Source organism: Lutjanus erythropterus, chromosome 20, assembly GCF_056507025.1.
Source record: "Lutjanus erythropterus isolate fLutEry1 chromosome 20, fLutEry1.hap2, whole genome shotgun sequence".
NCBI classification, from domain to species: domain Eukaryota; kingdom Metazoa; phylum Chordata; class Actinopteri; order Lutjaniformes; family Lutjanidae; genus Lutjanus; species Lutjanus erythropterus.
This window is the reverse complement of record NC_139336.1, coordinates 2,018,274-2,046,011: the sequence shown is the minus strand read 5'-3', so window position 1 is coordinate 2,046,011 and position 27,738 is coordinate 2,018,274. Positions and strand designations below refer to the sequence as shown.

At 39.1% G+C, this 27,738-nt stretch overlaps 1 protein-coding gene across 1 annotated transcript in view; it reads right to left on the bottom strand.

Moving 5' to 3' along the window:
- Window positions 1-22,856, bottom strand: part of slc12a2 (solute carrier family 12 member 2) — a 90,409-nt gene extending 67,553 nt beyond the window's left edge. The window contains exon 1 of the mRNA XM_084745326.1: window positions 21,871-22,856. Within this exon, the coding sequence (XP_084601452.1) occupies window positions 21,871-22,449 (579 nt within the window). The 5' untranslated portion in view covers window positions 22,450-22,856. The remainder of the gene's footprint in view (window positions 1-21,870) is intronic.
- Window positions 22,857-27,738: the final 4,882 nt, after the last annotated feature.

The window sequence follows — 27,738 nt, the reverse complement described above, 5'->3', positions numbered from 1 at the left end:
TTTGGGGACCCAAATATAATCACCTGTGACCCATCTATGGGTCACGACCCAGTGTTTGGAAATGACTGCTTTAAATCAAGGGTTTATTTCAATCAAACCAGAGCTGCTGATTGTTGGCTTGGTGAGTTTTATCATTTGTTTCTATTGACTTGAGATTGCCGTTTCTGTAAATGGAGTCTGGTGGTTTTGGTGAGAGCAATAAAACAGCTGTTTGTGGTTAAAAAAAAAAAAGATCTTACTCTTTACAAAAACCTCTATCTCTGTAGGGATCCTTTGCATAATATTGCTATACACTTAGAATAACAATCTGAACCTGTCAGTGGCAAAAACAAACACTTTTATTGGAAATTGCCCCTAAGGATGCTGCAGCCCATTTAACAGCTGATGGCTGCAGTGCTCCCTCTCTGGACCAAGTTCAGTAACTGATGTCCAGACTGGTCACTTAGACACTAAAATACCTAAATTAACCTTTTACACAAGTAGCTGAGCTGTACAAAAACTAAGATACAACTAAAAATGTGTGTAAATCTCTGCTGTTAAAACCCAAATCCATCTGTCACCAGACACATTCACAGGAATTTACACCCCATGAAACCCCTCAGATCAGTGCTGAACTGAGTAAAGTAGCCTTTAGTGGGGTTTTTAAGGACCAAATAAATGGACTAAAAGAGGTATTGACACTGGACTGAGATGTGTCAATACATCATTTTAAGTGCCTGCTACATCAGTTCCCAAAGACTGGGTTAGGGTGGCAGGAGATTTTATTTGGGACACCAAACGAATAAAGACTATGTAAATTCCAAAAATTAAACATTTGAAATTTGTATACTGTTTTACTGAGAGGAAAAATTAGATCCTGTTATTCCATCAAAATGATAGAACTGAAAGTGACTGAAAAGTTGAGCCCAAAAAGGCCCAAGCTCAACAAAATTCTGCCCCAACTCAACCTTGTCCCTCATTAGCACATTTACAGCCTGAATTTGCCAACAGGCCAACATTTTTCTTGACGAGCTTCCCTCTTTATACCAAACAGTAGGAGTTGGCAATGTCTGACACTGTCTGCGAGGTATTTTTTATCTGATCTTTCATCATTTCATTGTTATTATTGATATTTTAACATTGCACTGTATATTCTTTTAGCATGTGTGAATGTGAACTCAGGACATTGCTGTCAAAGAGACAGTGCTCAGTTAATTTCCCCTGAGTAAACATTAGATATATATACACTTTGATCTTTCAGCATGATGTTTTTGTCAGGAAAGACCATTTCTGGTCACATTGTTATCGTCCATGGTCACTATTTGCTCCGGATCGCGGTCGATTCTGTTGACAGTTATTTTTGCACATTTCTTTGTTTTTTTCTTCCAGTATCACAGTCCCACCCATTCATAGCAGCCGTAGTGAGCTTGTTGTGCCACTCTATGGGGGTGAGGTGGGGGTGAGGTGTGTGTGTGTGTGGGGGGGGGTGTTATCATGTGAGAAAGTGATGTCAACATTCATCCCTCATGCTGTGACTGAGCCCCTAAGTGAAAATAGTGCATGTGCCGTGTGAAGTGCTGAGCTCTGCAGTGTTGGGAGAGGACAGTCGATCTGTCGTGCCGCGCCGAGGGCTGCGTGAGCAAGGGCTGCAGGCAACAGGAAATGTGATTATGAAGGTCGTCGCTGTCATGCTCCTTGAAGGGGACAAAATTCCACTGTTGTGAGAAAGCAGAGGAAGGAAAATTGTGGACGCTCTTAAAAAATATTATTGTAACCCACATTTTTTTTCTGCCACTTTCAATGTGGCCACAGTGTGTGGAGATTCCTGAAATATGAAATGGGTAACTTTGATAATATGTGTTGTTGTTCAGTGTTTTCATAGACATTCCACACATTCTCCACATGCTCCATTTGGATCTCAGATTCATCAAATGTGCATCACTGAAAAGGATTCATTACAACTGAACTCAACATTTTCCAACATGCAAAGTGGACTATAGCATGTATGGCTCTATACTGTCAGTTTTTCAAATGTTTTTTTAAATCAACTGGACTTATATATTTCTATTCATAAGTTGTTTTACATCGTTGACAGGCTTGGGGAGTAACAGATTACAAATAACAGGATTACATCATCTGGATACAAGAAAAGTGTATTCTTTTACAGTTAAAGATAAAAAATTTGTAATCAAATTACAGATACATTCAGTAAAAATGGGGATTTTTAGCAGGATTACAATTTTAAAATAAAGAACGATATCCTACCATAACAGAAAGCAATCAAGTCAAATTACTTTAACATTGTGACAGTTGGATCACATTACTGACTACAATTTTTAACAGATAAGTAACTGTATTTTCTAAGTAACCCTCCCAGCCCTGGTTGTTGTATCATTATAAGCAGCTAAACTGTACTTAACTATAGTTCGTAAATTCAACTTATAAAATCAGACTGATGCAATAGAACAGACAAAATATAATGATTATTTATTGCTATATTAAAGTAAAACTCTTTGAAGACTGTTATTTTTGTCATTTTGTCTGTAATTCCTATCAGTTGCAGTAAGATTTTACTCACCAGCTTGATAATGGTAAGGACTAGGTGTTGGGGGTTTGGGTGTTGGGTTAGCTACCCACAAAAAACTGTAAGCACTCTAATTATTCTTCAACATTACTTTCAAATCCAGATTCCTGCATGTCAGTGTCAGTGACAGGGCTGTGAATATGACTGGTTGGAATGTCTGCATGTCCCAACGGTCACTAACATGAGGAGTTTGGTGTCAAGTGTCAGGGTCGAGTCAGGAATGACATTATGTAGGCTAAACATACAGCCTAAATATGTTCCTTACATTAAGTTTTCATTAATTTTTTGGCACAGGTCTAATCAGGACAGTAAGCTTTGGAATGGACTGTCACAGAGTGGATTTCTACTGGCCTCAGGCCAGCGAGCAACCGTTATAGTTAAACCCTGGCATGTCTGGTTGAGTCAATATAACCACAGTGCTAAATTGGAGTACATTTGACAGGAGCTAATCTGTTCTCACTGCTGCTACTGCTACCAACCACTCCATCTGAAGCACCAACACCACTCAAAATTACATGTACAGTATAAACTGATTTTCCAGCCAATCAGGACATCAAAGTGCACTTCCTGTATCGGTTTCAAATTAAAAGCTCTCAAGTGTTTCAGTGGACAGTGCAAATTCATTATGAGGTGGTGAGAACATTACCATTACACTCAGCAAATGTGATAATAATAATAATGAATTAAATACAAGGGCTACATCTAACAATTATCTTCATTATCGATTAATCTGACGATTTTCTTCTCAATTAATCAATTAGTTGTTTGTTGTATAAAATGTCAGAATTGTCCATTAGTGTTTCCCAAAGTCCAAGATGACGTCCTCAAAGGTCTTGTTTTGTCCTCAACTCAAAGACATTCAGTTTACTGTCAGAGAGGAGTGAGGAAACCAGAAAATATTCACATTTTTTTAAAGGACTCAAAATGATTAATCGATCAAAATAGTAGTAATGTTCAATTAATAATCCATCAACCAATTTATCATCATCTAAAAACAGCTACTTGAAGTACTTAGTCCAACCCTGGGCATGATGGGAAATGTAGGCTGTCACTCATACAAAGCCTTGTTTTGATCCTCTCCTGTTTGTCCTGTTAAAACTTGATTATAAGACTTTATACTGAACAGAGCGTCTGTTTGGATGACCTGAAGACTCACCAGTTACACACTCATGTCTGAATAATTCTGCCTGCTTTACACTGAATCTGTCCGTGTTGCCAACACCTCACCTTATTGTAAGGTAAGAAGGAAAAAAAAAACAAACTGCCATATGTTCCCAGTTTAATTATTGTACATGGAAGCTGGTACAAATGGTCTCAGGAGGGGGGGCGGGGTTGTTGTGCTATTTCTGAGCTCAGGCTGTGTGTGACGCACTTGGATGTGGGGATAAGAAGGAAGCCAGGTCCTCGGCAGACAAAAAGCACACACACTTTTACGAGTTGTTGCCAACAGGGCTGTACGGAAAAGTTCCAAGCTTCATTCATGTCACACTGACATTTGAATTCTAGATCTAGATTCTAGGAACATTTGAATGCAGCGCAGGTTCTTTTTGCATGTTTGTTCATTCTGTTTAAAACTGGTATTTCTGCACAATTAAATATTAGACTACACTAATACTATTACTATTATTCTATTTGTAGAATTAGATTCCACAGATGGCTGCGTAGGATTGGAACTGACTCATGTGATCCAGTAACTCCAGAGTGTTGTACAGTCCAAAAAGACATTTCCAACATTTCACAACATGGTTTTATCTAATTAAATATTCTGCTTCAGTCCATATTTACTGACATTCAGCCTTTCAAAAAAAGCAGTTTTACTGCAGTCTAAAAACTGTTTGCTCTCTTGCTTGCTGCACACAAAGGGAGACATACACCTGTATTAAAGGAACAGTTTCCCAAAATCAAAAAATACATATTTTCCCTCTGGTCTGTAGTGCTATTTATCCATTTATACTGTTTTGGTGTGAGGTGCAGAGTTTAGGAGACATTAGCCATAGAGATGTCTTCCTTCTCTCCAATATAATGGGACTAAATGGCACTCTGTTTGTGGTGCTCAAAGCACCAAAAAATACAGCTGAGAAACTCAACAGCAGCACCTCTTTCCAGAAATTATGACCCAGTTACTCAAGACAATCCACACACCTTGTTACAAGCAGTTTGATGTAGGAACTACTCACTCTCTCTCTACTTTTTGCAGTAGAATTTACCAGAACTTCTTTCTTTCTACTGCAAAGAAAGCAGTTCCTACATGAAAGTGCTCACAACAAGGTCTGTGGATTATCTTGAGTAGGCCATCATTTCTGGAAAGAGACACTGGTTTTAAATTTTTCAAAAGTTTTTTTTTTTCAAGCAACATCTACTCCAAAACTTTGCAACTCACACCAAAACTATCTAGATGAATAAACAGCACTACAGGCCTGAGGGAAAATATGCATTTTTGATTTTAGGGTGCACTGTCCCTTTAATTGGGAGGTCTAGCAGCAATCTAAAAGCACTATGAATTACATTTATATAACCACAATAAGAGGAAACCTATTTTGGCTCTAAGAAAGAAGACTAACTTTATTGTTAACATTTAATCTGATGAATCACTTCATTCAAATACAAGACTGTCATAAAATATGACATTCAAAGCTTCATTCAAAAACTGCAATACAAGCTTTGACTGTTAAAAAAAAAAAAAAGTGATATTCAGTCCAGCTCCAGTTGGCAAACTGCTCATGTGTGCGTGTGTGTTACAACAGCTGTAAGGCCATCAGCCATGGCTGATGCTGAGACAAAAGGACTCCCTCTCCTGTCAAAGGCCACAGCAGAAGCCCAGGGCGTCCTTTGCTTCCTGTTTCTGTGTACGATGATCTGATCTGTGCAGCAAACAAAGAGAAGGGGGAGCATGGCAGAGTAGAACCAGGGGGAGGGACAGACTTGCTCAAAAGAAAAAAAAAAAAGATCTTGTAACACTCAAACAGAGGTTCCATTGTGCACGCTCACAACATCTCCTGTAAAGAGCAGCAACTCAACATCTGTAGCTCACCGTCTGTCAGGCAGCATTTGGTCACAGCAGAGCAGCTGACACCCTGTTTTTCCTCTTTTTCATATAGAAAAATCTAAAATTTCACAATCATAAACATTCACAGGGGTGTGAGCCTGAACTCCAGTTTCAGTAGTAATTAACTGATTTAATCAGTCCACTGGACAAATATCAGGACATGTTGTTCAGCTGCTCAGCAGTCAGCCTCTAACAGGTATAACGCAATACTGCAAGACCCTTTATTTATCAGACTTTATGCAACAAACGCAGCTTTGACTGGCCTGAAGAGGCTCTAATGCAACTTATGATTAAGACTACAAACTTTTCTGTAATGTACCAACCTGCCTCAACCTCTCTGTGACTTTAAGACTAAATACAGGTTAAAGTAGTTGTAAATGTTCCTGGCAACTTATTTCCCTGTTGATTAAACAGAAACTTTAGTTTAGACCAGTCACCTAGTGAAAAACTAAAAAAAAAAAAAAACACTCAAACAGTTAAAGTTGAGACAATTTATTTTTAACCTGTAAGGTTAAACACTGTCTGAAAAATACTGTGTGTACTAAGAGGCGTTACAAACTCTTTATCACAGTCTACTCGGGCTGCAACTGAAAATTATTTTCATTGTTGAGTCATCTGTTGGTTATTTTCTCAATTAATTAATTGATTAATAAATCCTGTCACCATCTTGTCAGTGTACACCCATGTGCTCCACATGTTTGGACCTATTTTTCCAAGTCTTTTCTGTAACTACTCTAATCGATTAGTTGTGTGGTTCATAAAATGTTGATTAGTTTTTCTCAAAGCAGAAAATGTTGTCCTGTACTGTCTTGTTTTGTCCACAACCCAAACATATTCAGTTTACTGAGAGTACAGACACCAGAAAATATTCACATTTAAGAAGCTGAAATCGGAGAATTAAATTTAAAAATGACTCAAAATGATTAATCGATTATCAAAATAGTTGCTGGTTAATTTAATACATTGATTAATAATCAATTAATCATTGCAGCTCTACATTCTACAATAACCCAATGATTCTGTAGAACTTTGTATCGTGCATTAACATTATCTAACAGAACTTGTCAACAACTCACTAAATGTGTTTCCACAGCTAACATTAGCTACCTGTCTCGTAAGTGTAGCTAACATTAGCAGCGCTAGCAGCAGCAGCAGCTCTCCTTGCACACACACATGCCTGAGCTGAATGAGGTTATACACACTGCCTCGGCCGAATGGCTACATTCCAGTTTACTGGAAGGCTGACACAGCCTGCACACAACCTGATTATCATTTTATACATCAAAATACTGACAAACCACACTGGTTTGACAACATGTCATCCCACTATCAGCTTTGCACCAGGATTACAACATCTGTGCACATTAGCACATGTAATGTACCTCCTGAGAACTGAGGTTACACAAATAACCAAAACCTTCCACAAATTCTCTTTTTTAATTACACAAAAAACACAAAAGTCTCAGATGTTTGTGTGTAAACACCAGCTGTCCTCCAAGAGCTTTATGAAGAGCATTCTAAAATTCACAAAAATTACTGCCCTGCTATACTCAGTGCTGCAGGCACAGGTCAGTGATTATCAAACATGTATTCAGGGCAGAATACAGTCTAAAAAAAAACTTTTATTTTGTCACCTATTCAATAAGACTGTTGTAGTAGAAGGCTTGCACAAACTGAAAAAATGTTCAAGTTATGAAAACAGTTAGCCATGCTGATCACTTACTGAAAAAACTGTATCATTTATACCAGCTAGGGTTGCAAGCTAACTCTTTCCTTAATCGATCATTGGTAAAATTAACCATCAATTAATCAATTAATCATACTTACAAATTCTTAAAAACTGGCATTTACCAAACAACACCAAATGCAACCCTGCCCCCACCTCCAATCAAAGCTTTATTTATATTGCATGTTCTCTCACAGCATCACAAGTTGCAAACTAGAACCATATAGGGTTCTTCAGCTTGTCCCCGTAGGAGAACCATTTCTGGTTCCTGTTAAAGGTTCAAGTTCACTTGGAACCCTTTCAAAGAGTTCTACCTAAATACCAACACAAAGGGTTATATCTAACACCCTCTGTGAAAGGCATAACCTAGAACCCCCTGTGAGAGGTTCTACAGTGAACCCTTTTATGGTGCAATGGTTCCACCAAGAACCCTCTCTGGAGGTTCTATCCAGAAACTTTCTACTTCTCTAAGGGTGCCAAGAAGAATCCAACCAGGGGGTTCTACCAAGAACCTTTTTATATTATGATACAAAGAACCCTTGACAAACCCTTGATGAAAGAGTTCTTCAAGGGTTTCAACAATCCCTGAAGAACACTTTCTTCTTATAAACGTTCTTTGGATGAAAAGAGTTCTTAATGAAAACCGTTTCAGATGTTTTTTGATAGTGAAACAGTTAAATTTCACTGGATCACTGCTAATTACCGATGTTAGAGTAAAACCTGACATGTAGCAGATCACACCATGTTCACCATGACTCATCAAGCCCCTGTGTGTGAATGAGGGACACACATATTTAAAGGTGACCCAAATGCTGCTGATGTAAACTGCTGGAGGCTGACTGTACAGTGTGTGTAACAATAATGTGGGTCAACGAAGAAGGGCATTAATTAATTTCAGCATCAAGTCCAACTGTGGAATCTAAACAGAATCTGAGGCTCCATTTAGTTACAGACGAGGCATCAGACATTATTCACATTCATGCAGTGTGTGTGTGATATCTGACCAATCAGTGTCAGCGGGAACAGGAAGGATATACAGTGTCTGATGTTCTATCCAGTTCACAAGAGGGAAAACAATAGGAGTACCCAAGAACGAAGGCTGCATTCAACAGTCTATCCAGGATTTTGCAGACTTTTTAAAACAGCTGTGTTTTGTAGTGTATGCAGTAAAAAAATATGCAATAAAAATATGTACTGTAGTTGTATGCTTGGAGAATAAAACCGCACTACAGTCTGAGTCCGAGTCTTCTTTTTTTTTGAGTTTCTAAATATCAAAGATTCAAGTTTATCTAAAGAAGAACTAGGTAGGCAAAACTTTTTTTTAGCTTATTTAAAAAGATATGTTTGATTCAAAACTCAAAAATCTATTACAGTAAATTGCCTTGGCTGTTAACTCAGCTTTAATCCACTTATGTGTCATTGATAAAATATTTAATGTGTATATGCACGTAATCTAATATTAGGTGATGTGGAAATGGCAGTAAAAATGGTCAAATGGTTTATTGATAAGGCCTGTTGTGAACTGGGTCAGGATGGTTTGTCATCTTTAAAAAGTGGGGCTGCTATGATTGGTGGAACTTGGATGAACGCAATTCATCGGCATCGGCTGAATTTGCATTAATTGTTGCAATCACAACTTCCTGGAGGGACTGTTTCACCTGCCATATGTAGACAGGATGTATAGACAAACTCAAAGAATGTGCAGAATTGTGTTTGTGTGTTGTGTTGTGTTTTTTACACTGGAAATTTAGCGACTGTAAAACACAGAAAATGCAATAGTCCCGGTCATCACGGATGATATCTGATCTTAATATAATCTGCATAAACAGAGCAGCTACAGGTGTCAAACAGGCAGCTACAGGGTAAACATTTTCATAATTTGTGCAAAGACAAAACTGTATCCACATATTAAAACAAAGCTGTTTTACAACAAATGATTCATTTAAATTGTCAATCACAAGACTGTTAGTGTGCACTGCATTAGCCCGCAGTGTGTGTGAGGGAGACCTGAGGAGACAGAGACGAATGGGACTAACGCAATAAATAAGATTCATTTTAGGGAATTCACTCAATGATTTGCAGACCTCTATTAGAAGTTAGTAGGGCACATAACATTTTGTAAAACCAGTGCAGCTTGGCAGCATTTTTATCAAGAAAATGAAAATAAGGTTGTATGAAGTCAAGTTCAAAATAAACTAGCATACAACCCCTCAGCTGGAGTAATGTGTAACCACATTCAGCACAGACACGTGGACGTTAACCTGAAAAGAGAGCAGGCTGCTGCTGCTAACACTACTAACATTAACCACACTGTGTGGCAGCAAACATTTGCTACAAGTAAACATAAACTGCAGATGCTGAGATCCTGCTTAGTCTGAGAGTTAACCCATTTATTGAGCTGTTGTCATGATTTATAAGATCACGTACAAAGTTCATAATGGTGTAAAGTTTCACACTTTTCATCTGCTTTTAAAACATGATTTGCAATACATGCAATATTCTTTGGACAATGTTTAACCTTATCAATTAATAAATTGTGCTCAGTTTTGATTGCTCGTTTGAGTGTTTTCTTTTTATACTAGCTGACTGGTGTAACTTACAATTTCTAATGGATACATATAGCATCATACACATTAGAAAAACAGGAAGGGCCAGTGAATTATCTACAGGGTTCTTACGCATTTTCCCAAGACAAAGTCAAGCACTTATCAAAAATTTTCAAGGTGCATTTTCAAGCTTTTCCAGCACCTTACAGCTGTGGTAAATTACATATTTATATACATATACTTAAAATGATTATTTCACTCCTTCACACATTAAATCTGATGTTATTGTGCTATAAACAACTAAAATTATGTTTCATATTAGCAATGATTACTTGACTAATTGATTATTAGTCAATTATAAAATCTTTTCCAACTATTTTGATAATCTATTAATCTAATTTTTTGTGAAAAAAAAAGTCAATATTCTCTGATTCCAGCATCTTAAATCTGGATATTTTATGCTTTTTTTACTATTTATGACAATAAACTGAATCTCTTTGAGTTGTGGACAAAACTAGATATTTGAGGACATCATCTTGGGCTTTGGGAAACACTGATCAACATTTTCTAGACCAAACATACAGATTAATGGACAATGAAAATAATCATTAGTTGCAGCCCTTGTTTAAAGTTTCAAAATGTATCACCTGTATAAGTACACTTGGCACTCTATAAAACCCAGCTGAGCCAATATCCGACTCATATTTCTTTACCTAAAGTAGCAACTATTCAATCAGGTAGCAATATATTACGAAAATAATGCAATTACAACTTCAAGCAGTTTTCAAGCACGTTATCCAAAATTCAAACTCTTTTCAAACCTTGAAAACACCACATTAAAATTCACGTTTTCAAGGATTTCCTACCCTGACATGCCAGATGGTTTGTTACACAGAACCAACATCCTTCAAAACTATTTGGAAAAGGACAGGCACTCTCATAACTTGTACCTGGCAAGATGTATTTTTGCATGATCTCATGAATCCAGCTGCTACACTTGTACAAACCCTGCATCTGGTGAATTAAATAATTGACAAATCAAGATAGCTACTTCATATTATTGGTGCAAAAAATGTAAAGCAATCAAGTAATACTGCATTATTCTGGCTTGCCACATTTCCCACAATAGAAGAATGCAGCCAGTGATATTAAGGGGGGGGGGCACCCACAGTATGAACAATATGGCAAAATCTCTGATGGATGACTAATTATTTTGTGGCAGAAAAACAAACCAAGAACTTTTCTGTGACAGTAATTTGATATTAATTAAAAAAATAAATCAAGTAAGTCATCACTCTACAATCAAACAGTGCCATTGTAGTACTTAACGATGTGATTAAAATTTCTCAATCATATCAATCATTTGTCAGTTAAAAAGTGGTGGTGTAGATGGCAGCTGGGCTGTGTGGTGGAGCCTCCTCAGTCTTATGAACAGAGTGCATGTGTCAAAGGCTCCAGGGACAATGTGTCAATCAACTGAGCAAGTGCAAGACTGTCCACTGCCTGGCAAGAGTGGCAGCTCAGCTGAACAAGGGAACAATCAGCCTCTAACTTCCGCTGGATATTGAACACAGAGCTGAAACTATTGGTTAAATAATCAATTGGCACAAGAACTGTGCCATGTGTGCATGGGCCATAAGAGCATGTCAAAGAAATGTTTTTATTGTATATCACACAGCTGATATGATGCTTTCAAACAAAGTTTAGCTGAATTCCTCAAAAAGCTGAGATCATGCTATCACCACACATGACGCTGCAGCCTTTTCAGACACAGTGGAGCTGCTACACTGGAGCAGCACTGAGGGTTGCATCAATATTTAAGCACAACGCATTTCTGCTTGGCTGCTCTGGATGGAATAAATCTGCCCTGTCACCCACAGCACACTGCCGGAGTGGCTGCTGCTGCCTGATCAAGGGCCCGATACACCAAGACAGTGAGACATCCTGCCCTCCAACTACCACTTACACCCAATATTCTTCTAGTGGAGCAAACCATCACCGCCCTTATCAGGTTACATGATGAACCTGAAGTGACCAGCAGTGATCAGGGAAACACAGCAGCACTCAGTCTCTTTAACCACCCTGAGAGCACACTGGATGACTCATTGATTGCTGTGAAAAAGTCCATGGGCCGCAGTCAATCGGTACAGTGGAATTTCCATCCCAGATTTCGATCTGGGCGTGTGGGACAGCGAAGGGGAAACTCTTCACTGTTAGACATGATACAGTGGAAACACCACGGTCACCACGACCTTCAAACCAACACAAACCCCCTGAATTTCAAAGTCCAAAAGCTATTTCCCAGATATTGAGCCAAACGGTCCATGAATGTGAGCCAAGCACAGCGGCTAATTAAATCCTGCCGCCCATCAGTTGATCATGCATATCTGCTAGCAGCAGTAATTTAGTGGTGATGAAACAGGCCCCACTCCTGATTCTGTGTTGCCATTAAGACCCAATATATTCTGACTGTGGAACACAATAGCAGCCCTCTGTCAGCTACACAACCTTGAGAAAATATGAGAGCAGCTTTTCATCACAAACTACTTGATGGCTGGATATGGGAACAGCTCATCAGCTGTTTCAGGGATTAAGAGAAGGGAGATTACTTTTCACCATTTTTCATTTACTGTACAACTGACTGGAGGAAGCAATCTTGGAGAAAGGCATCCTGCTCATGTTGAGGGACAGACGAGACAAACTAGAAGAACTCGACATCTCCAGATCTAATCTGTTCCAGGGAGCAAACTCACTGGATTATCTTGATAAATTCACTGATGAAGACCTAGAAAATAGCCCCAGTTCTTTATAACTGAGTCAATCTTACAGAATGCCCATGACAGGAACTACTTACACACTTGTGCTGGCTGTTTTTTACTGCTCTCAATACAGCAACAGCCTGCACAATCCACTGGGCTCTGCATCATATCCTGTGTATCGATAGGTTTAATGGTCATACCATTTCCAGTCATAGCAGGATGGCTCAGGGCAGTAAATGTCTTTGTAGATTTGCATGCAAGTCAGAATGTATAGCACCAGTCAGACATAAGGGTGGGTTAAGTCTACCTAATCAGCATGTGACGATGCCCACAGTAAAACATCACCATGGACAATGATATCACTGCCTAAAAGTCTAAAAGGGTCTTCATCTCTGCACCACATGTCCGTAACTTAGTTGTGTTTAAAAGGAAAATAATGAACACAACATGGAGACAACATGGAGACAACATGGAGACATAGTGCAATGAACAGCAGCAGCCACATCTATATATTCTCTCCACCACATGTCAAAAAACTTAAGTAGTCAACTATGGCAACAGAGGCATTTAAAAGACACTGTGACCACAGTGTCACAGTTTATAAAATGTTTTATTTTTCTGACAGTTTGGCATTGCAAAACAACATCAAACTCCTGCGTCTACGCTGCTGGACACTTTCAGCAAGGAGCCATGGTGGAGAGGAAGAAATGGTCCAAAGCGTGACTTGTCTACACAAAGATCACAACAGTGCTGGCTGTAATGTCTGTAAAATGATTTTCAAGTAACAGGAAACACCAGCAATAAAACCTAAATGGAAAAGCAAGCTGTACTAATTAGGGCTGGATGTACTGGGCAAAAATCAATCAAGACTGCAACAACACTGTAGGGATGACCGTTGGTGCTTTCACAAAATATTAACACAATCAGATTTTTGATAAATGATCATTAATGACATGGACTTTACTGTAATGCATTCTTTAAGACCATGAAAAGACAGCACATAAGCCATATTGCAATACAAAGATAAATCTAAAATCTGAGAGAATATCTAGCCTCTATCACACTATATAGATTTATCAATATATCATCAGTCCTAGTGGACTGTCAGCTCGAATGTAACAGGTATCAATAAGGGAACTGATCAGACCGTTAAGGGCACTGGTATCGATGATTCCTATGCCTATTTTTTGAGGCTGTTAAACATGTTGATAAGTTCAAATGTGTTTGTGAGTTGTGAAAAAAATATTATATTTTACAGCTGAGCAATAATTCTTACATTGGCCCTGTCGTTTTGTTTTTTTGGGGGTTCAGGACTAACAGTATTTCACACTTCATTGTGATGGCTTTGTAAGAAAGATAATTTAAGTGGAAAACGAGAGGCATATCTCACTGTGGAATGTTAACACGACATTCCACATGATGGCCTTCCCTTGAACAGCCTGATATTTCACCTCACTAATTTGATAAACTGAAAACAAGGTCAGTGACATCATCACTACTTACTTTGCTTTACTACTACATGAACTACTCATGATTTACTGACAATAATCACTTTTCACAATGGTGTGGACTCAAGTAAGCAAGTTAGTCGTCGCTTTTCAAAATCACCTCAACATCCTGACAAGAAACACTTCTGGTTGGATGGAAACCAGCACTCATGACATGTTAATAAAAAGAAACTGTCTTGGTCATTGTATCACCTCATTTGTTATGTTTAAATCCATTTCTTTGGTTCTGTCCATACAGATTTGAAGTGGGTGGAGTAAATACTGTAAACCCCTCATGGATACATCTGAAATAACTTCAAAAGACCAAACTGCAACTTTTCAAAAGACATTTTTTCATTTGTAACCAGTTTAAAAGGACTTCTCATACATGTTGACTCAAAGAATGAAGTTCAAGGTTTACTCTTGACCTTTGACACAGTCTTGAGGTGCTCAGGAAAAATGGTATTGAAAATCTACAGTTCTGTGATAAGTGAGCATATTATTGGCTGATGAAGATCCAGAACAGCTACTAAACATTGTTGAGATGATTTTTCTCAGCATGATTTCATCAGATTCATCACATTGGGAAGGAGCATGAATGGTTCATGTAAAAGCAGAAAGTATTTGTGATTTAGTTCAAGTGGTTCCATTCTTTATTTCTACTGGCTGTAATTGTGCCAATGTAAAGCATGAAGCCAGCTTCTTTGTTTAACTCTCCTCTGTCCATGACTGCTGCTGCCACTGGAATGTGAGCCATGTGGACTAAACCATCATGTGACTGCTGGGGCACTGCAGTGATCTTGGACTGGCCCAATCCAAGCCCCTTGGAGGTGCACTGTTACCTTGCGAGAGCAGCTGGATTCACAAGATCACACAAGAATCCATCTCACCAGGCTTCAAGTTATCAGATTGTGTCCACACCAAAGCGATGCAGCCAATCAGTGGCCGAGGAGGGACTGCTGACATCTACAGGCATGGTTTTAGGTGTGACAACGAGTATAGATGAGTATTTCGTCATTGAAAGAAGAGCAAAGAACGATGATGAGGGCTTTTCTCCGTGGAAAAAATGTTTTCACCATTCTCTTGACTGGCTTTGGCAAGAGTCTGGCCTAACTGGTCAAAGTTTACCCATGTTAGACGTGATAGACAGATGGTTCATCCAATCACCTGTTGAGTGTTTTTTTGAAAGTGCCAGTCCTTTTCCAAACAGTTTGTAAAAAACAACTTCAGATAGTTCTGTGTGACAAATGTAGTGGTAGAAACAGCAGCCCAAAAAGACTTTTTTCTATAAGCTTAGTTGTGAAAAAGGCTACGGTAAAATGGTGGATACATTTTTTGAGTGTCTAAGTCCCTGTAAAATGACTCACATCACTATCAGAATTTGATCCACTGGGTCTAATTACATTCAGACTGTTACGTTAAACATGTTATCCCCTGAGGGCTAAACCGGAAGTTGAGCACTTGAGCTGGGGGAAGTCTCAAGGGAAGCATATGCAGAAGATCCAGGTAATTTTACACCTGGAAGTTGAACTTGTTTGGCTTCATGCGCCACCGAGCAGCTCTCATAGGAATTAACAGAGGCCTGTCTCCAACACTGTATCCAGTGACCCTTTATACATCTATCCATTTCTGTTTGTTAAGATGTATTTCTCATCATCCAGACAGTCATCTGTTTTCACTGTTTCTTCACACTATGAACACCAGCCTGCAGAGACATGATCCTTGCCTACATTTGATTATCCATCACAGTGATCATCAAACCGGTTTGTTCTGTTGTTTGGTAACTTAATATAGAATGCTGAAATTGATGTGCTCTCACAGTCATAAGTTAACAACACAATAAAAGAAGCAATGTTGTTCACTGTGATTGACGACCTAAACTAGGCCAATTTCAAGCCTGTACAGGCTGATTTTCTGTCATACAAAAATAATGTGTCTACTGGAACGGGCGACTTTCCAACATTCACATCCCTTGAAGAACTGCATTTTGTTCATCTGTCCACTCACACGTTAGGATACATGCAGCACTGGTACTCCAAAACATCAGGGGTTTACATAATGAAAACTGTAAACAGTGCAGGGAGCCAGTTATTTTATTATTGTTATCATTATTCATTTTATTCATGCATTACAATCAGGTAACTAGTGATGACTCTAAGATGTATCAAGAGGAAGTCACTTCACACCAGCACATGATTTTTGCAATAAATGTGACACTGCACCTAAACTACAGCAGCATATAAATATGAATGTCTTTTAGTAGGAGGAGTAGCTGCAATAGTCGACCAGTTTACTGACAAAAATGCACAAAGAAAAACAGACTCACTTTGAGGAAATACTCAGAGTTGAACATGTTTCTTTGTGGTTCTGACAGGGTTTTTGAGTTAGATAAGAGGGCTGATATCAGTTTGATCTCTGCACGCTCAGCACAGAGACACTTCTCTGAATTGTTTTGTCTAGCTTAGCAAGAAGACCAGAAGAAAACTTCATCAAGACTGAAAAAAAACACACCTTCTTACAGCTACAAAATGGCCTCACTGACATGTTTTATTACACTGGAAAGCTCGACACCAGTATATGACATGAATTATTAAATGTTTTCTACACAAGTGGCTATACAAGAACTATACTTATATAATATATACCTAATCCTGTATAAAATTGGCAATATTATGATTCATATAAGTAACTTTTTAATCAAAGAATACAAAAACAAGAATATCAATCTGATCAGACATTCTATACCAGCTTTCAGTACTAAAAAGTTCTTGGCTGCAACTCATGATCATTTTCATTGTTGAAATAATCTGTTGATTATTGTCTTGATTAATCAATTAATTAACCCTGTGATAATCTTGTCACTTCAGCAAAAAATACAGTGTTTCCTCTAGGATTTTTTTCAGCAGTGGGGGCAGGCGTTCCGTTTCTCTTCTTAGAGAAATATTTCAATAAACTCATCTGAAAAATGCAGTCAGTTGTTACATAATGGTGTGTAGATATTAACGTTAGCCTAATACTATCAATTAGTTTACTCATGTTAGCGACACTGAGTTGGCACCGGGCCAAATGAACTTAAAGTACCGATAAGTTACGTAATGTTAGCTGGTCATCAACATATTGTGAACGTCTGTTTAACTTGCAAAATCTATGTCGAGTTATCTCAAGCTAATAACTTACGTCTGCCTCTTCTCCGGCCGGTAATTCGCTGCTTTATTGTTCATTTAAAATTCGGGGATTCGCTCCTCTGACTCTGCCCTGTCGCCTAGGTGCTTGACGACCACGCTCCCCAAACAACGCTAGCATCATGCAAATGAGCACGCGCAAGTATATTTCCATACTGAGCAAGATAGTTATCTGCAGTTTACCTTAGTGCTCGCAAGTACCCGACAGGAGTCTGTTTTGAAGGTGGAGAGATGCGGCGGTGGTGTATTTGCGTCAACAATAATAATAATTTTTAAAAAAAGAAATTTGAAGGAGTGGCGGCTAGGATTTAGGAGTGGCGGGCCGCCACTCCTAAATGAATGTAGAGGAAACACTGAAATAGATCCATCCACATGCTGACCTGTGGGCCCATTTTTCAAGTCTTTCCAGTGACAATTATTTTTATTATCAATTAACCTGTTGATCATTTCTTGATTAATATTTTGTTGTTTGGTCCATAAAATGTCAGAAAATTTTTAAATTGTTGATCTGTGTTTCCCAAAGCCTACGATGACCTCTTCAGAAACCAAAAAGAAACTAGAAAACACTCACATTTAAGAAGCTAGAATTAGAAAGTTTTAACCTTTTTTTACTTAAAAAAAAAACTCAAAACTCAAACTGCTTAATCAATTATCCAAATATTTGGCAATCAGTTTAAAAAGCAATTAATAATTTATTAATTATTATCAGTATTTGATTAATCATGGCAGTTCTATTATTTTTTTGTGTTATAATGTTGTAATAAACAGTTATCAGATTTTTTAACAAGGCCATATTGGTATCAACCCCAAATATCTAAGTTTCTGTTTTTATATTTAGATATATGTCTTTGTTAGCACCTTGGGCTGTGAGAAACACAATTATACTCTGTATTTGGAAATGGCAATCGACAACATGAACGTGAACTCTTCAAACTTCTGAAACAAAGTTCTTTTGTGGAAAAAGACTTAACTATGACACATGTAAGAGAACACGGTCAAGCAGCTCCATCAACACACAATGCCCCTGTTATGCAGATCTGGTATCAGTCATGATAATTATCTGTTCAAGCTGCATCAAAGAACTGTATTTCTAATTTAGAAAAAGCACTCGGGGATATAAAGTTAAAAAAAGGGGCTGCTATGTATTACGCACTGCACTTGATGAATGTATTCTATTCATAGCCCTGATGTTTACAGTACAGGCTCTCTATTCCACAGTGAGTTACCAGTGCAAATTCATCAGGGCTGTGATGTATTAGCCAGGCTGCTGCTGCCAACAGTCACTCTGAGGTTTATCAAAATTTAACCTTGACAATTAAAGGCTATTTGGGGTCAGATAAACACACTCCAGTTCACTGTGCTCCAGCAGAAATGACTCTTAAAAATCATCTCCAAGAGCCGGCTCGTCATCAGTCACATGCAGCTGTGACCCGAGTGTCCTTCCAACCAAACACAGCATCTGATTTCACTGAAAATAACAGCCACAGAGGAGAAACCAATCAGTCGAGCTGGTGGCCGTTGAGCTTGCCTGGGGGAACCGCTTGCATGATGGCACATGATTGAAGGCTATCAATGTCAAACTGAGTCAGACAAACTGACAGATTAAAAAAAATCATGCATGGTAATGCTTTTGCAACACACACACACTTTCCACACACTTCTGGCAAATTTCTAAATTTTTACTTCTCTTTTAGAGTTTATTTGAGGCCCACATAGAAGATGGATCAGAAGTGGCAACTTACACCATATGGCCAAAAGTATGTGGACATGCCGGCCCACATGCTCTCAGTCTTGGTTTGTTTTGTCTGAACCTCCTTAGTTCTGCTGATGTGAAAACTTAAAGGGATAGTGCAGATGTTTTGAAGTGTGGTTGTATGAGATACTTATATTTTCACCATTTTACCTCATGGTCAGACAGACCTTTCTGAAAGGAACCACCATTATAAAAGCCACATATTGCGCTCTTGAAATCAACCAAACTCATTTGATAAAACCGGTCATTTAACCTGGCAGAATAGGAGAGTTGCTTGTAGGGATGTCCCAATACAACTTTTTCACTTCCGATACGATACCGATATTGCAGCCTTGAGTATTGGCCAATACCAATATCAATCCGATACGATATCAGCACGAATCATTCATACTTTTATTACTTATTTTGTAGTGTGGAATGTTAGAAAAGGCTTGATCAAGTGATGTTACTCAAACAAAGAACAATAGTCAGCAACCAGAGTCACCGATTGATAGAAGTGCTGAAGCAGAAAATGGACTGCTTATCGGAGTGCTTATATCAGAGATTTTAGATGCAGTCCGATAAAATCCGATACTCATTTTTTGGACAGATATCCGATATCAATATCGGATCGGGACACCCCTAGTTGCTTGTCCACTGCAGCCTCAATTGGTTGATTTGTTTGTGTAACCTTAGCAATTTAAAGGGTTACTTTATATCCACCAAAGTTGCACAACATGACCAAACTAACTGATTGAGGCAACTCCTGTGTTCTGTGAGATAAAATGACTGATTTTGTCAATGGAGTTTGCTTGCTTTGGAAAAAGCAATATCTGGCTTACATTGTGACTGTTTCCTGATGAAAGCAGTAAAAAATACCCTAAATATAGTGTACACTTAAACTCTTATAGATTATTTAGGTGTATACAATAAGTATCACCGGTGACCCTGTCCACAGCAGTACATTTCTTAGCTTCCTACACTGGTACTCCTGCTGCTTCTCCAAACTGGGGACCCATCGACCGCCATCTACAGTAGGTAATACACTGACTATATCTCATACAACTCCACTTCAAACAATCTGAACTGTCCCTTTCATGCTAAACATTCTTTAAATTTCATTGCCTCAACATCACTAACGCCTCACTAATGCTCTTGTGGCTGACTGGGAGCAGCCACATTTACTTTCTGGTGAAAAACCCTCAGACAAGAGTAGGAGCTGTTATAGCAGCACATGAATGTCCATGGTGGTGACTACCAACTATCATATTGTGGTAATGTTCAAGCACCAACACAAACAAGGTTAAGCTAATTCTGGTGAACATTTCAGGAGAGAAAAAACACCTAAGATGAAGCTATTAAAGTCCCCCTCCACTCAAAAATTCTGTTTTCATCTTGTTCTTCAGTTGGATGTTTGAGCTTCATTTTATAGAATGATGTATGTATAGAGCTTTAAAACAGGAGACTGTTTTACATCCATTCTCTGAGCTGGTTGAAAATCCGATTTTAAGGAGCGGGCCTGTGAGCATGATTTGTGACATCACAACTAGTTTGAAAAATCAATTTGAAAAACCAATTTATAACTTCTACAAGTCTGATGTAGGAATGTGAAGATGCCAGTGTATATACACTGAGAATGGACCTCACAGTCAAATAAGAGACATCTTGTGTAGGACAACTTCAGAAATTACCAAAACTTGCCTATTTATATATTCAGGAATCTAATTAGGTAGAAGAAGTTGATACCTTTGGAGGGACTTTAACGTGGTAATCATACTTTTGTGTGTAAAAACATCAGACAAACACAGGAATGTCAGAAAATATAAATATACCTAAATATTGTGATATTATGTTGATACTGTGTTGATTCTCAAAAACATTGTACATGCACACATACATGCAAAGATTCATGGCAGTGGTTCATTTTGTGTTGTGTTTAAACCTCCAACTGCTGCAGAGCAGTGTTGTTATTCATCTTCATTGTCCTGATTGCATAGTAATAAACTTCTTTAACAGATGTTATGTATATAGGGGTTTGTCCTTTATACTATAGCAATTTTCCTAAAATTGATTTAAAAATAGCAACATAATATCATAATATATTGAATCCAGTCCTTTGTATGGAGATATGAGTCATATCACCTTATGCCTGCTAATACACAGCCCCAGGCACACGTTATTGTTCCAAGCAGACTATTTATGTATGTCTTAATACACACCTAGAGGGAATCTTTCATTTTTCACAATATTATCCTACAAAGTGGCTGCTTATAACAAAAAATGTCTTTCAGTCAGATTGCCATTCACAAGAGAAGCACCTGACCAATTACAACTGGCTGAAACTGCTCCTTTAATGAGTTCATTGTTCATAATAGAAAGAAAATGCCAGTGCAGACATATATAAACAGCAGTTGGACGTCTAGCACCACCTGACCTCCAGTCTTTTAGATAAAGCACTAACCTGCTGTAAGACTGAGCTTCTCTCCTAATACATACATCTGTCAATGTTGTGAAAAAACAAAGCAGTGTGGAGGCTCGCTGTGACCTAGAAGGAGCACATGTTGTTTCTGTGCGCACATGTGCACAGACTGACAATATCAATGCAAACACATGAGCTGGAGTGAGACGGATGGATCTATAGTAGGCTGTGGTTGAATGGATGGATTAAGGACGTGAGAACTTGATCGTCCTCTGATAGACATGCTGTGCATTCCTTCTTATTACCCATACTCATTAACGTTATAAGCTGATTTCTACAATGATATTATAAGCGCTAAACCCCACTGTCTCAGTCCGCGTTCTCACGGCCATGTGTGGCGGCTGTCTTACCTTGTCCAGCTCGTCGTGCAGCTCTGACAGGGTGGGTCTGATGAGCTTCTCCCCCAGCGGGGCTGCTGTCTGCCGGTAGAAGTCGATGTTGGGCACGGCATCGATAGTGTTGTGGCCAAAAGTCCTCAGGTAGTAGGTGTTGGTGTGGGTGTCATAGTGATAGTGATGCTGGCCGCCTGTGGATGAATGCAGGCTGGTCTCGCTCATCACCGTGTCCCCGTTCTGCAGCCCGTCGGCTGCCGGCGGTGCCTCCGGAGAGGCCGCGCCGCTCGCTCCGCTCGGGTCCGCAAAGTTCACCACCCGAAACCGGCCTTTGGCTTCCTCTCCGCCGACCACTGGCTCAGCATCTGCGGGAGCGGTGGGGGTTGCCTTATCGCTGGATGGGACGGTGGTGGAGGCGTCGGAGCTCGGGGACTTATCTTCGGCGGCGCCCGCTGCCTCAGCCACAAGGTCCACCTGAAAGCGGCTCTGGCTGGGCGTGGGACCCGGCGGCCTCAGCCCCGGATCCGGGGCGAGAAAATCATTTTCCGTGGCGGCGCTGTCAGCCGGAGCGGAAGGCGCGGAGGATGGCGCTGACATGGCACAAAACACACCAGTGAACGAGAAACCGTGAGGAGAACAGCCACGTTATGGCTCGGCCCGCTAAACTAACTGAGGAAGTGTGAAAGCCCGGGAGGAGCTTCCAATGTAGCGGGAGAACACGCTGCTGTGGCCGGTGAGCCGAGCGGAGAGCGGCGGCAATACAGTGACGGAGAGGTTTGCTCGTTAGCTGCCTCCGAACATGAGGCTACAGCTGGAAACTTTGAGCCGCTCTCCTCCCTCTTCTTCCGCGGCAGTAAATCCAGAACCCCCCGGTTACCGTGACTCGCTAACCGCTGCTCCACCTCCGCTGTGTGTCCGTGGTTCAGAGCAGGATGCTGGTTTCGACCTTGCCGCAGCTCCTCCTAGACTCCCAAAGCTTCCCTCGCTGCTATTAAACACACTGCAGTCGGCATCACTGAAGGGTGGGCTCCCTCCGAGGGGGACCTCGCGAGATGTCATCGATCGCGTCTCTCTAGTTTTTTTGACGGCGAGTGAAATGTCGCGAGAAGACATCACAATACCCAAACAGAGGGCGTGACGTTAGAGGCTCTTCTGGGAGGAAGAGAAGGGGACGGCGAGGGGAGGGGCGGTGGGTGAAACTGCACCAACAGGCCAACCAATACTCTTTGTGTGTGCTGTTTGTCTGTCTGCCTGTCTGTGTGTTTGCATGGAAGCTTCCTGTATTCACGTGGGGAAGCTGTGACTCGGTGTTTGCTGCCATGCTGTGGGGTCTAACAGTTAATACCAGGTTAGGTTGAGTTAGTTTTCACACTTCTCTCCTAAAAGGTCTAGTGTGCTGTAGTCAAGGTGGTCCAAACCCCAAAACAGAATAGAACCTGATCACAGCAGCCATATTCATTACTGTTCAAAAGTAGATTTTTCAGGCATCTGTACTTTACTCAAGTATTTCTTGTAAACTTTTTACTTTTTCTGTGTACATTTTAACACAAATATCTGTACTCCTTACATTTTCAAAACAGGCTTGTTACTTTAGTTTTAATGCGAGACAAACACAACATAAAAAGACGTAACAAGACAAATACAATGTACCGGACTTAAGATGAAAATTACGTAAAACATCAGTTCACAACCTGGGGTCTGGGCCCCCCTTAGGTGGGTGCCAAAAATCACATGGGGTCCCCAAGGCTCTCTCTGATCTGACATTGCCAAAATTAGATTTGCATGTTAATTAGAATCACAATTCATACAAATGTCTGTATACAAAACAATTTAAAGGATACATTCTGTGACCTCTCAAGCTCTGTGATAATACATCATTATGAGTGTATGTAAGGTTACTCTGTTGGTTTGTTAAAAGAAAAAATGAAAAGCAACATTTATCAAAGGTAAAGGTTGAAGACATGGGCACACTTATAACTGAATGCTAAAGCTTTGGAAATAATCACTTGTTCCTTTGCCATATATACACGTGTGTGCAGGTTGTTAGGCTCAGCTTTTCATAAAGTGAAGAAGAGGGGGCTCCAAGGAAAAAAAAACCCAGTTGGTGAAGCATTTGCTCCATGTACTGAGGCTGTCAGTCCTCTGCTAACAAGACATAAGACGTAACAAGATGTAACAAGGTGTAACAAGGCAAAACTGACATGACCAGATGAAAACTATGTACAAGATGTAACAAACATAACAAGCTGTAACAAGATGAAACAAGATGTAACAATATGTAACGAGACACAAGAAGATGTAACAAGATGAAAATTACATGACCAGATGAAAACTACATACAAGATGTAACAAGAGGTAACAAGATGAAAGACGTAACAAGATCATGGAGAAAAGTTGATGTTCAGTTAGCTTTGCACAGAAACAGTCAGTAGAAATGTCCTTCAGCAGATGACTTTTTACTTTTATGCTCTGAGTATAATATAGATCCTGTATCTTTTCATTTTTACTGCAGTAAAGAAGCTGGATCAGTACTTCTACTTTTACCAGAATCTTATTTTTAACAAGTATCTGCACTTCTACTTGAGTACAGAATGTGTGTGCTTTCGCCACCTCTGGTAATAGTAGAGTAAGCACAGGTATTGCCAGTGATATTAATTGAGGTTCTGTTCCATTCAGGTCAAACACAGTGCTGCTATTATGCTCACTGGAAAGGCTCTCCCACATTCAATGAAATGGGAGTTTAATTAGTATCATTGGTTAACACCTGTGTTTAGCCTACTATTTCATATCAATATGGCTGCCGTACTAAAGGTGTATTTCAGAGGTTTTGAAAGTGGGAAGTGGGCCTCCTCAGGAGGGCTCAGTTTCAGGGGAGGATCAGTGAATGGAAGTTCACACACAATAGTCTAAATGTGTGTGATTTGGTTGAAAAGATAATTCAGAGATACAGTATTAAGGACTTTACCGTTTTTATAGAGTCAGAAACTAGTAAACGCCTTTAGACAGACGTAAATGCATTTGGTGTGGTCTGAAGTTATGTCAGACAGCAATATCATGTTGTATTGGCTGGATTGTTGAGTGTCAGAATAACTGATCCCAGACATCCAGGAACTGAACAAAACTAACTAAGCATGTAAACTAAGAGGAGCACTTTTTGCAAGTTTTATCTGTTTGAGGCCCACAGTCTCTGAGACTTTGAAAAGCCCTCATCTATGTGATTTATTCCCCACACCTGTGCCCTCTAGGCCCCATGTGTGATCACTCCGACAGAGCACACTTTAACATATGTCTCAGAAACTGTAGTGCACACCCAGCAATTTAAGTAACCTCTAAAAGCTTAAAGGGATAGGTCACCCAAAAATGAAAATTCAGTCATTATCTACTCACCCTCAGGTCAATTGAGGGTCGGGTTTATTTTGTTTGTCCACAAAACTCTGCTGGAGTTTCACAGGAAAACAGTGTTGCACAATCTCCCAAACAATGGAAGTGAATGGTGACCAGTTTTCAAATGTAAAAAACAACAACCTTCACACCACACACACACAGTTCAGACAGTTTGTATGTGAATGTGGCTCCAAGCTAAGGATCTACAGTGAAAATTCAGGCTAAAAACATGGTGTAAATACCATTTTGTTAGCCTCTTAGCATGTTGTGTCTTTAGTTGTAGTTAGTTGGTGACTAAAGGTGTTAGTTACATTCCTCCACTGCTTAGATATGAGGAGTAGTGCAGTGAAAATGGCACCTCAAACAAGGTGTTTGTCAGTGTGACAGTGTTTTTATAATAGTATTGTGTCAATGACAACCTGAAACCAGTGTGAATCTGCAGCCCCTCTCAGGGTTATGGAGCTTTATTGTGAGTTTCAGCTCATTGTTTAGCTGTCTGGTTCACAAATATATTGTTTTGTGTTTGTCCCTATCCTGTTTCAACATGACAGTGCCCCCCGCACACAAAGCCAGCTCCATAAAGAAAGTTTATTGTGGAAGAACAACTCTGAACCCCAGCCAACACATGAGCAATATTGTCTGTCAAAGTGAAGCCCAAACTCCATTAACATTTTGATCAGTTTAATAGTTATAAACATCTACTCCTCCTGCAAGGTTAGTTATGATTTCTTATGACTCATAAGCAGACACTTACTCATTCAACAAAAAATTCCGCATCAATTTGAACTCTGATTAATGTGAAATAGACATACGAAACTGTTATTTCAGTCCAGAATGGAAATTTTAAAGGAGGACACCATGTCTGCAGCATTTATGTCATGTGAAACGAATATTTCAACTTAACATGTTTTCTTGATCTCTGATGACACATTGCGGTCATGTTATTATTTATTACAGTAAATATATTACAGATTTCTCCTTTAAGGATGAACTATTTGCTGAATGGGATCAAATCGCTGCAGCTAGGTTTCAACATCTGATGGAAAGACTGAAGGCAGAAGAGTTTTTGTTTATGCCTTGGGACTGCTAGCTACTGTATCTTAATTCACCATCATTAACGTTTAATTGCAAGATGTGTCACTGAAAACAGAGTCTAAATCTGATGTTATGACATCATAGAGCAAAGAGCAGCTGGAACCCAAACAGACCACTTTAAGGAACCATTAGGACCAGGGTTCTCCAGTGTCTGATAATACATTGACATATTGATCACACTGACCTTATAATCATACCATGTCAAACATAATTGCTCCATTTTGTGCACACAAATTGAATCACAGTAATCAAGTTTGGCTGTTTTGGTGATAAATAAAATTAGCGGAGGGACAGATCAGTGACTTCATTCACATGGAACAACATGATACTGTAACATGTAAACACCTTTAATATGAATCACAGTGTCTTTACAGCATTTGTACATACAAACTACTTGAATCCCTGCACGCCCCAGCATTATCTTACTGCATATGTCAGTTAGTAAAAGTAGAGAGAAAAGCAGCTCAAACACTGCAACAGCTTATCAAACTCAAAATGTATTATTTATTCCAAATTCATAAGGCTGATTTACACCAGATTGATTTTTAAACCTTATTAAATAACTGTTTAATTTTAAATTATTTGTTGCACCAAATTTTTTAAACTAGCTTAAAAGTAAGAATGATTAAATTTAAACTTCTCTTTAAACCTCAGTTTTGCTTTTATTGTAAACTTAGATTAAATTGAACTCTGTTGCAACAAAACTTTAACCTACAGTTTAAATTGTGATCTAGGATTAACTTCAGTTTTAGGCTTGAGGTTGAACTTTTTTGAGACAGATTGAGCCAAATAGTCTGCTGAGACATCCTGAGTAGGTTATCTAGCCTAAACATTTTTTTTTAGCCAACTAGAAAACATCTCAACTTTTTGGCTGGCTAGCAAACAATATAACAATGTCTTTTAAAAGGTTTTTAGCTACCTAGTAAACAATGTAATATTTTGTTAACTTTTTAGCTAGTTAGCAAATAGCATAGCTTTTTTCACTTTTTAGCTAGCAAACAATTCAAGTCTTTTAGCTTGTTTGCAAAGAATATAACTTTTTCTTTTTAAAACTTTTTAGCTACCTAACAATGTAATATGTTAACTGTTTAGCCAGCTTGTAAACACTATAGCCCCTAACACCCCCTTTTTTTTTTTAACTTTTTAGCTAGCTATCAAACAACGCAAGTTTTTTCTAGCTGGCCAGCAAACAATATAACATTGTCTTTTAGCTACCTAGCAAACAATGTAATGTTTTGTTTTTAACTTTTTAGCTGGTCAGCGAACAATATAGCTCTTTTTTACTTTGTAGCTAGCTAGCAAGCAATGCAATATTTTGTAAAGGATTACAGAGCAGCCCCTCCTGACAGCACTCAAATGCATTATTTATTTATTCATTCATTTGAATCTGGGTAAACAAGCATGTCC